At 35.6% G+C, this 12,074-nt stretch overlaps 1 protein-coding gene across 1 annotated transcript; it reads right to left on the reverse strand.

Moving 5' to 3' along the window:
* Window positions 1–302: 302 nt before the first annotated feature.
* LOC131640662 (uncharacterized) lies at window positions 303–1,556 on the reverse strand. The gene has a single exon (XM_058911041.1). It carries the CDS (start codon window positions 1,554–1,556, stop codon window positions 303–305), a length of 1,254 nt encoding a protein of 417 aa, XP_058767024.1.
* Between the last annotated feature and the right edge of the window lie 10,518 nt (window positions 1,557–12,074).

The raw sequence follows: 12,074 nt of genomic DNA on the forward strand, positions 1-12,074 counted from the left end.
GACATTACTTCTCCCCCTGTTTGGCCACAAAAGTTGCCAAAGCCAACAGAAATGTCTTCTCCCCAAAATTTAAATAGGTTCATCCAAAACTTAAACTGAACTAAATCAAATAAAAACAGACAGAACTAAATGAAAGGGAATAAAATAAAACACACAAAAACAAAAAACAAACAAGACTCCAGCTGCATTTACTGCCTAGATTCAGACCCACTTGAGGTGTCTACAGAGCTTTCTTTCTCAGAGCCATCAGCCGGAATGACACTTTCTTCTTCCAATTCTTTTTCTGATTCTCCTTCCTTCTCTTATTCATATTTATCTCCCATCTCTTCAGTATCTACAAATTCCTCATTCTCATCCATTTCCAGAGTGCTTATCATTTTCTCAAGAGATGTTTTTCTAGATTCCAGCTCTTTGCAAGTCTCCTTTACCATCGCCATGACTTCTGCTTTGCTGGCTGATGCTCCAGATTTGGAAGTTTCAGCCGATGTCATGACAACGTCTGGAACATGCTTACCCTGAAACAGTTTATAATGGAAGGCCAAGGGACTTTCTCTTTTGCACACTACATCATGTTCATTGAGAATGTTTGGATACTGATCCAAAATTATACCACACAGGAGGGATGGAAACGCAATTGGACCCTTAATACTGAAGCTTCCATCATGTTTCATGGTTTGGTCGAAGATATATGTTCCATAATCAAACTTTGCCTTTGTTCCTACAGCATACAGAAATCTGCCAAGCACAGTTGAAATAGTGGACTTATGATTCGTTGGTACCCAATTAGATGCTCCTATCTTGTGAAGCATTGCATACTTGATGCTCAGCTTACTTGCAGTTAGCTTCTCTTTTAGGGGCCAGCTGTTTACCTGCTTGGCTGTGATCATTTGACAAACTTTGTTGTCTGTTACTTCAAGCTCAGTTTGAGCTTCATCTGTTCTTTCCAAGAATTTATTAATCACAGATGGAGAGAATGATACACACTTACCTCTCACAAACACCTTTCTGAAGTTCACACTCCTGCTGTTGTCACAATCTTCAGATAAGTTCACCACAAATTCTTTGACCAACTTCTCATAACACTTGGGAATATTGCAAACAGTCTTCAATAGTCCAGCTTCTTGAATTAGCTCTAAGATCTCCTTGTTCTCAAGAGCATTTGGAGCCAATTCCCTTTCAACAGCCAATCTCTTTTGGAGTACATATTTCCACCTGCTGGCACTGGAGGCATAATGGAATGACACATTATCAATAGGAACTTCAGGAATACTTGCAGCAAGCTTGCTGGTTGTAGGCTTCTTCCTTGATGAGATGTCAGGAACATTCACTTCAACATCAGACTCAGGCTCAACAATTTCCCGCTCCTTTCTTTTCTTTGGAATGACCTTGCTCCAAGATTTTGATGGACCAACCCCTATACTCTTGGTTACAACTTTGCTCTTGATAAGACCAGCAGAAGTACTCTTCTTCCCGGTAGCCTCTTTGGCAGGGCTCTTTACTTGGGTGCTCCTCTTAGGGGGTCTTTGGGAAACAAATTTGCCTTTTCTTCTTGTCATTAGCCTGTTGGCTACACTTGGATTCAAGGAGGTAAGTAATTCATTGTCAGAATACTCATCCAAGTCTACCACATTAGTACCAGTTTCAATATTGGCCTTAGGATGCTCATTATTTTCGATGTCATTGACATCCTCAGTAAAATTGGTATTCTCAACAATCCTTTATCCTTCCTTATTGATCTCCTATTCAGTTGGGTCACTACTAGCGGTGTGAGCAGTTTCAGCCTTACTGGTGTTTTTTAGGGGATCAGGCATTATGGTTTGAAGAGGTACATATATCCCAGGCACTTGATGATTTTCCTTTATAATGCGAGTAACAATCTTGGTAATTGCGCTATCTACATATTTGGATCCTTCTTTAGTAAGTTCCTCCATGGTAGCAGATGCAGAGGGTTTGGCGCCCTTGTTGCGAATACCCTCCTTGGGCCGTTTTGCATGTTTCGTTTTAGGCTTTGTGACCTTTACTTCATCAATGCTAATGGTCCTTAAAGGTACAACCTTCAAAATCCTATTAGGGTTAGAGGACTCTTCCGGTGTTGCCGAGTCAGATACGCGAGTTCCATCACTTGATTGCTGAGACATTCTGAAATTTTTTCAGACAGAACCTGTGTCACGCTTATGAGAATAGTTCGATTAGTTTGATCTTGATAATTAGCGAGAAGAATTAATAGAGATGGTTGCCGTTTTTAGAAGACTAGGACAGCGAGGGAACTTTATATACACACTGAGTGAGGGAAGTTTCAAATTGTGGATATTTAAGAAGCCCAAAAAATATTTCCCCACGTAGGTTAATTGCTATAATATGTTTTGGTAAAAAATACCTAACATACCCTTTACCTTCACAATATCTTCAGATGTTGTTGAAACATTCTCTGTGACATTACTTTCAGATAGACTTTTAGGATCGTTGCTCACAGTTGACTTATCTAGTTTTCTTTCCCGATCGATAATGTCTATCATAAGGCTCACTCTTTCTTCCAGCAGAAATCTATTGATGCTTCTGTACTCCCGTACTTTTGCACATAGTTTCTCATTCATTAAACAGGTCTCAGTGAAGCCAGCAGATAGTTCACTTATGGTGAGCTCTCCAACATATGATTCTTCATCAGATTCATCAGATTCTTGACAGTAAACTTTTATTTCTTCTCTGATCATGGAGTAGTCAAAGGGGTAGTTTGGGGTGTTAGGCTTCCATAGATAGCAATTATCCTTAGACCTAAATCCCTTCATGACTTCCTCATTTGCTTCATTAGTAATAATACACTCCTCTTTAGTGAACCTGACATTGAATCCTTCATCACATAGTTGACTGATGCTTATAAGATTTACAGCCAGTCCTTGTACAAGTAGGACATTATTTAGATTAGGAACACCTTGTCCTTCTGTCTTTCCAACACCTTTGACTTCTCTTATTTCTCCATCACCCAGAGTCACATAGTTGTTTCCCTCCAATTTGAGATCTACTAGAGAGTTCTTCCTCCCAGTCATATGGTTTGAACAACCACTGTCAAGGTACCAATCTTATTTTCCAGGCATTCTTAGAGAAGTGTGTGCTACCAGAGCAACATTCTTAGCTGCCCACTGTTGCTTTTTGTTACAGGTACCATATTTAAGTTTGACTTGATGAGTTTGGTCTGGATATCCAAATAGTTTGAAACAGAATGGCTTTATGTGACCAATTCTTCCACAGTAATGACACCTCCATTTTTGGAATTTATTCTTTGAATGCCTCCTTCTTCTATTTTCTTGATGTTGTGACATTGGAGCTGACATCTGGTTGGTCAAACAAGTCTCGGGCTTTGCTCTCCTGAACCCAGAGATGAATTCCTCTTTAGCCACAAATCCCACTACGGACATGTCTCTTATTCTTTATCCAGACTCCAGAAATTCTTCTAGAGTATCAGTTCCATTGTTTAGCATTTTGAAAGACTTGGTCATTTGATCAAGTCTGTAGTTCAACATGCTTACTTCACTACTGAGAGAGTCGATGGTTGCAAGATGTTTATTCTTCTCAGTTTCTAGCTCTCTTATGATTATCTCTTGCTTCTCCACTTGTTTGCAGACTTCAACATTCTTTATACACAACTTCTTGTATGAGGCAACAAGTTCATCAAAGGTTAGCTCATCATCACTGGAATCATCATCAGATTCATATATTCTTATTGGAACTGTGACATGTCTTGCAGTTTCTTCTTCTGAATCGGAGTCTTCATCAGACCAAGTGACAGACAGTCCTTTCTTTTGCTCCTTGTGGTAGGTAGGACATTCAGCTCTTATGTGCCCAAATCCTTCACATCTATGACACTGCACCCCTTTCCCTTGATTGGGCTTCTCCTCAGTTTTGAATCTTTTGCTTGAGTCATAAGTCTGGCTGATGTCATTGGAGGTGTTCTTGACAATGGGTCTGGACCTCTGATCAACCCTTTTAATAAGTCTGTTGAATTGTTTTCCAAGCATGGCTATGGCGTCTGATAGATTTTCATTACTTCCACCATTGCTTTCCCTTGAATTATCATCTGTGTTGGTGACAAAAGCTATGCTTTTGTTCTTATTTTCAACAGGCTCACAGATGCTCGACTCAAAGGTTTGTAGAGACCCAATGAGTTCGTCTAGCTTCATGTTGCTGATGTTTTGGGCTTCCTCTATGGTAGTCACTTTCATATCAAATCGCTTAGGCAGTGATCTGAGGATCTTTCTTACCAATTTTTCCTCAATCATTTTTTCTCCTAAGGCTCCTGAGTTGTTTGAAATCTTAAGAACATTCATATAGATTTCATAAATGGTTTCATCCTCTTTCATCTTGAGATTTTCAAACTTAGTGATAAGCATTTGAAGTCTCGACATCTTTACCTTGGATGTGCCTTCATGTGCTGTTTTGAGAATATCCCAAGCTTCTTTAGCTAGCTCACAGTGTTGCACAAGCCTGAATATGTTCTTGTCAATCCCATTGAATAAAGCACTTAGGGCCTTGGAATTGCCCAAAGCTAGCTCTTCTTCAGTTTTGCTCCATTGAGTTTCAGGAATTAAAACAGTGGTTCCATCTTCCATAATCTTCTCAGGATGTTTCCATCCGCTTTCCACAGCTCTCCAGGCCTTGCTGTCCATAGACTTTATGACTGCTACCATACGAGGTTTCCAGTAGTCATAGTTAAAGCCATCCAGGATGGATGGTCTATTCCCAAACACTAACAGTTCCTTCTCCATAGTACCAGAATCTTGTTATCCCCAGATCTCACCCAGATGTAAACAAGCAGGGTGCCTGCTCTAATGCCAATTGAAAATTCTAGTAATACACACTCGATGTCTTGCTGGATGTTATGACATCCACAATTACACAGCACAAATAATTAAAATAGAACAGCATAAAAAATGAAGAACACACAGAATTATTTACCCAGTTCGGTTCAAACAACCTACTCTGGGGGCTACCAAGCCAGGGAGGGAATCCAATATAAGCAGAATTAATTCGGAGTTAAACTCCCCCGTTTACAACTCCTCACTTAAGACCTACCCAATGCAATTCCAATTTATTCCTAGACCTGAGTATCTCCACTCACTCCCCCTTAATCACAGCAGTGATTACAAATAAACATAAACAATTACAGAGAGAAGACACACTTCAAAAACACACATTGATCTGCTTAAAAGCTTCAATCAAGAGACACACACTCGTGCTTAAAAGCTTAGAGTGACAATTAACAAACACAACCTATTCCAACGCAATCATCAGAGACAATTGCTTGGAGTATAAGAGACAACTACAGAATTACGGTTCTTCACAATACACAATTTGCTCTGCCTGCGTTCCAAATTAGGATTGCAGTCTTTCTATATGCAGCTCCTGGGCCTTGGGCTTTTTTAGAAACAAATTAGGGTTAACTAAGTTAACCTAATTCACACGCCATTTGGTTGTTATAGAATGTGCTGTCAGCAAGATCTTCTAGACGAAATATTCAGCACACAATAAAAGGTTTCCTAAACAGTTAATTGAGAGAAATCAGGAAACACAATTAATAAATCATAACAGCTCCTGCTGTCACACAAGGATGTCATGACATCGGTCGTGACATTCACTACAGAACCTGTATTAGCTTCACACTTATGCAGCCTGCATAACACAATATTAACCAGGTATGTTTTACCACAAATGCAGCCAACATGAAAACACCTTCAAGATATATCTATGTTGATTTCAATCATCTGAGATTGGAGAGGTCAAACCATCGATTATCTTTGAAACTTAAGTATTCACTTTAAAGTCATTGGACCATAATGTTTACTTTAGAAAAATGTCTTGCTTCATTTGAGAGGATAGCTTGATCAACTCTCCTGTGAATATTTGATCTCTTAAGCTATCTTCAGTAATTTCTTGATTTTACATGTTATCATAAAAAAACTAAGCAAATACTAGTTGACTTGCATCCTTGTTATCCATAAACTTTACTATTATTAACTATACATGCAAGCACATCGATCAACAACATTAACATTGAGAAGGTTGACATTTATTTCTGTTTCCCTCAATAGGGTCCTTAATTTCAACAAAAGGAATAAATAAGGAAGCAACGATATGTCTCTTCCTCTTCCTCTTAAAGGGATTAGAATGACAAGATGCCCTAATTTTTAGACATATCAACTACTTTAACCAATCTATTATGTCCATAGGAACCTTTCTAGAGACCTTAGAATTATTCACAAGGGAGTTCAACTTTTTCCTGTCCAATTTGGAAGCTATATTATTTGTAAATACAACGACCTCTATCAATTCATATTCGAGTTACAACCATAGTAAACATAGGTCAATGAAACTTACTAAAGAATTTACTAATGTTGTAAGAGTCACACTGAAGTTTCAAGAACTCATTAGAGCTCAATATAACAAAAAATTGTGATGGGGTGATAAATATTTATCCACAAATTTGATTCCCCCAAATTTGGAATCAAGTTAAGAGAAAATCTGGAATCACCATATTCATCTTGAAAAAATTAAGCTTCTTTTTGAAGATAATGCACATATAAAAAATTGTGTTTCCAATGTTTATGGGATGATTAAAAAATTAATATAAAACCTTAAGGATGAACCAAACTTACCCCCAACTTAAGAAGGGTATATAAACACAAAAATATAACAGCAAATCAAGTCATGATGAAGTGTTTGTATACCAACTCAAAACATCTATACATGCCCAATTATTAGGATGAAGTTGAGAATGAGAGACATTGATCCATGACATCACACTCAAATCAGGAAAATGGAATATGAAGACCATTTTTTGTAAACAAGACCTTATGAATGTAAAAGAAATCTAATTTGCACATGGAATTCTTCAAACATATTTTATCGTGTTCTTATCAAGGGTTCACATCAAAATTATATATTTCACGTTCATCCTTAAGGATGTATTTACTCAAAATGAACCTTTGTATCGAAGTCTCCTTTAGGCATACACCATACGCCTCTATTTAATTATACTCTACTTAGTCACACCAAAAAAAAATTCATATAACAAAGTTTTTTTATGAGGTTCTAAAATAGAACACGTGGATCTAAGCTTACATCATAGGTATGAGAAGTGAAGTTACCTCCGTCCGAGTCAGATCAAGTTCTAGAGTAACTAACAAACATGAGTGAAATCACACAAGAAGGAAAGACATGGATTTTTGTATGTTATTCCTTTTAAGGCTCAAAATCTCACATAGGGTAATGATCTACCACAAATGATGCACAATTCACAATTTGGTCATACTTATCATACTAAGATGCACAGAAAATCACTCACATCACACCACAAATCTTTAATCAAAAGAACAAAGAAAATACTCACACTTATAACCCAAAAACCAAAGAAAAAACATGCATTTTATTTAATTTTTTATATAAAACCGAATTAACGAAAGTAAATGAAGAAATTAACAAAAGTAAATGTCATCCCTCCCCCACACTTAAAACATATGTTATCCTCAATGAAAAAAACAAGCATAAATAAGAGATAGAGAAAAGAACACATCTGAGGAGTTAAGACGGATAGATGATTGCATAACTAATCTTTCCCAGTGAGAGCTCTTTTACTGTTTCTTCTTCCAAAGTGGGGCTCTCTTTGAGTAGCTTCAGGAAATGTCCATTGACCTTGAAATTTTTATTAGTACCTTCGCATTTTATTCCAGGATCAAAGAACAATCTTCGATAAGTAAAAGTGTCGAATGGACACGTGAAGGTGATCACATTTTTCACAACATCTAAATTCAAGGGGTTAAGCCGTCTTTGGGGCTGCCTAACTACTTTTGCTTCATCTTTAAGTAAGATCCTATGCATAGACATGGGTGGGATGATACTAGGAATTTCATTCAAGGTCCATTAAATTGCTTTCTTATGTTTCTTTAATACTTGCAACACTTTTTGTTTTTGTTCAGAATCAAGTTTAGATAAAATTATTACATGCAACTTTTCTTCCAATTCTAAAATCGCATGTTTAAAATTTGAAGGAAGTGACTTAAGCTCTAAAGTACAAGATTGCTCAATGGATGGAAAACTTTTGGCAGCAAGAACTACATTAAAATGTACAACATCAATTTTGTTAGTAGAAATCTCATAAAAAAAATATCAACTTGTAAGGCAACTTTAATTTCAGCACAAACTGAACATAAGTAAGTATCGGTACAAACATCACAAGTATAAGTGTCATCAAAACTAGACAAAAAGGGAAAATCAACAAAAAGTGAATCAAGTGCAACAAGTTCTCTTAGAGTCGCTAAGTTTCAGTCATATTAGGATCTAGTCATCAACAAACAAACACAATAATTCCAACAATGTCTTTATTCATTAAAATAAATTATGAAAATAAAATATAAAATATGGCTAAAAAATCTAATAAAATTAAAATTTAATAAAATATAATTAAAAAATTAAAATAAAATCAAAAAATTATGAAAATAAGATTAAAAATAAAAAAAAATAAATAATGAATCTGCAAATTTTTTTTTTGGATTTTTTGAAAATATGGAAATTGAAAACAAATCAAATAAAATAGAAAAAAATAATTTGCAATTTTGAGGGTCAAAACCCCTTAGAAGTCTCTTCAAAGGATGTTCTGTATGTTAATTTTTTTCTTCTAATTTTCTAAAATTTTTTTGAAGCAATTCAAAACAATAGCTTGTAGAGTCACCTGAGAGGCGGAGATAATTACTGTAACACCCCACTTTCCCATACGAATATATATATATATATATATATATATATATATATATATATATATATATATATATAATTATAAATACATAAATAATCAGAGTAATACATGTAGGGTGTCACATCTTCTAAAACAATTCACAAAACATCTCTTTATTTAATAAATTTCATTAAAAACAAAATTCAATAACACAACGGAATTTAAAACAGTTTATTAGTCCTCATGGCACTAAGGCCTCAACAAAATAATTCTTCTCCACTAAACAGGAGGTCCGACAATAAAGTCAAAAATCAAGATACGTAACAATTTAACAAATAACTGAAAGGAAAAACAAAACATAGCGCATCCCAACATTCCCGTGTTACGTATCAGAGCGACTCCTAAGACTCGATCAGGTAACACTAAAAAATCCAAGCACTACTCTGGTACCTGGTTATCTGTACTCCCGAAGAAGCACATATATAACAACAGAAAAGGGGTGAGAATTACATTCAATAAATATACGGTGAAATATCACATGTTAAAGAGTAGTATCTACACCACACACAAACCACCATCACAAATGGATTCTCACACCGTCAACCACATAACAACATCAATACATGACATTACAATCAATTAAATGAAATGAAATGCAACTATCAACACTACATGCATGTGGTACCAACAGAGCATAAGCTCCCAATAGTTGCCATTTTATTAGAGGCAATAACAAGGCATAAGCCTTCAACAACGCCAATTCAGGCCAACAACAGGGCATAAGCCCTCAACGACATATATATGCAATATGGACATCCAATCAACACAAACCAACAACACAAGGCATCAGCCTTCAACTCATTGCCATTAGGCTATCAACTTGTTCAACAACACGCAACTATAATTTCATCTCTTATAGTTAATATTCACAATGGTCAACATAACCTTATCACAGCATTTTATGTCCAAATTATAAATTTTATAATCTTCCTATATCGGCTTAAATCCTACTAATCAAGAGAACTCAGAAAGGTGTTCCTAATACTCAAGAATCGGAAAAACGTCACAAACGGGAAATTCTGCACACTAACGTAACCATACGCGTACAACTAGACCATACGCGTATACCCCCTTGCCCATACGCGTATCATACGCATATCACCAGAATCAGATTTGCACTAAAAACTCCTCCATACGCGTATCACATCCTCATACGCGTATGACCTCTCTTCCATACGCGTACCATACGCATTCCACCAGAAGGTTGCACTATACTGGGACAGGGCTGCGTATCATACGCATATAGCCCCCTGGGTTTGTCCCTCATACGCGTATGGCCCCAACCCATACGCGTATCATACGCAAACTGACAGAAAAACTGTCTTTCCAAGCCTGCACTCGCACCAGTTCGTTCTCACTCCTTTTCATCACTTCCAGTCTGCGATTTCAGGTCCGAAACCTCATATTTTCATCTATTAACTCACACCTTTCATCTAGATTCATTAACCTGTTATGCTACATCAATTTTTACATGATAATAACTCAATTCCTACTCATCAAATTGGACAGTTTTACATTCAGATTCAGTTCCTCTTATGATCATAACAACAACTCAACCAACATCCAAATCCACACTATAATTCATCAATTCAAAACAGAATTTCATCCAGAAATCATACAATATCATCATTCAAGAGAAGTACATACAAATCAAATCAACTCACACATCAAGAATAAATCAGATTGGTCAATTATGAATCTAAAGAGGGGAAGGAACCCTCACTACCCTCTCATGTTGTAATCACCAATTAAAGAACCCATTCTCCCCCTTACCTTAGGATAGAGCTTTGATCCTTCAAGAATGGTGGAAGTCTTCCTTCTTTCTTGCCCTAGCCTCTTTCTCTGTTTCTACGTTCTTCACAATTTTGCCAAAAGAACTATTCCTTCTAATTTTTCTTTATTTTATTAATCTCTTACTAATCCTTAATTTTGCTAATGGGCTTACTACACACCCTCTTAATTACTAATCACCTACTTGGCCCAAATAATTAATTAACCATTTTACTACATTATAGTTAATTACTAAACTAATATAATAATAATTAAAATAATAGTTTAAGCACCAAATACACCAAATAACTGCGTAATAAAATAAATATCGAAAACGGGGCGTTACATTTACCACTATACTACAACTCTGAAAATCAACAAACAAAAAAGACAAAAATAAAAAATGCAAACAAGACTCTAAAAGAGGATTCTATAGTTGACTAAAATCAACAGAGATTCCTCGACAACAGTGTCAATTTAATCCGATGTCGCACACAGGTCAAAACGAGTTACAAAAACGTAGTATAACGGAAGTGACACTCGAGTCGTATCGCAGGGGCTCTTGATAATTTTAACCGCCCGACTGAAACAGGGGATTTAAAGTTCAGACTAAAATCTCATGTAAACAAATTGAAAGTTAATATGATGAACAAGTTAATCTACTATTTTAGTTTTCGACTTATCATTTATTTTTCTTATAATTCGAAAACCCTGAGTGGATTCTATTCCCGTTTCGATTACAACATTAATCAACAAGCACAATTGATACTATATGATATATGTTCCTAATTTTCGGATTAAGCAAAAGGATAAAGCAGACGCAAATTACGCAAACGCGACTTAATTTAACATGAATTAACGAAAAAGCTACGCTAATGCAATTACAGTAAAGAACATACATCAATCAAAATAAATCAATTATATTCTATAAGCAGCAATCAAATTAAGCAAATGATAGCAATCAAATTAAGCAATCGAATTCATAGACAAATTTGAAAAGAAATTGAAATTGACTTGGAAATTATAAAAACCTCAAAGTATCAATGGAAATTCGAACAACATATCAACCTTAGGTGATTAGTTCTCCATAGAACTTGTATGCCTTATTTTTAATTTCGTGAATATTGAATAATAAACCTAAAACTGTGATTTTGTTTAAATAATCAAGAGATTTCAAACTCTAATAGTAACCAACCCGAAAAACATAAAAATCGGCCCAAAACTAATTATTTTAATAATATTGCCACAAAAACGCAGAACTTGACTCTTCTACACTTCAAATTTGGCTTTGACTTCAACATAAAACTTGTAGCTTATGCTTTAAGCTTTCCAACACATATCAGAACGTGTCAAACAACATCATGTAACTCATGTTATGACATGCACAATGAAAAGGTGTCAAATCACTATTTATTCAGCAAATAAGTAACAAAATTAAAAATAAAAGCAAAAATAAACTAAACATGAAGAACACATTAAAATAGTAAAAACAATATAGGAAACTGTAGAATTTTTGTGGCAC

This window comes from Vicia villosa, unplaced genomic scaffold (assembly GCF_029867415.1).
Source record: "Vicia villosa cultivar HV-30 ecotype Madison, WI unplaced genomic scaffold, Vvil1.0 ctg.003258F_1_1, whole genome shotgun sequence".
NCBI lineage: Eukaryota > Viridiplantae > Streptophyta > Magnoliopsida > Fabales > Fabaceae > Vicia > Vicia villosa.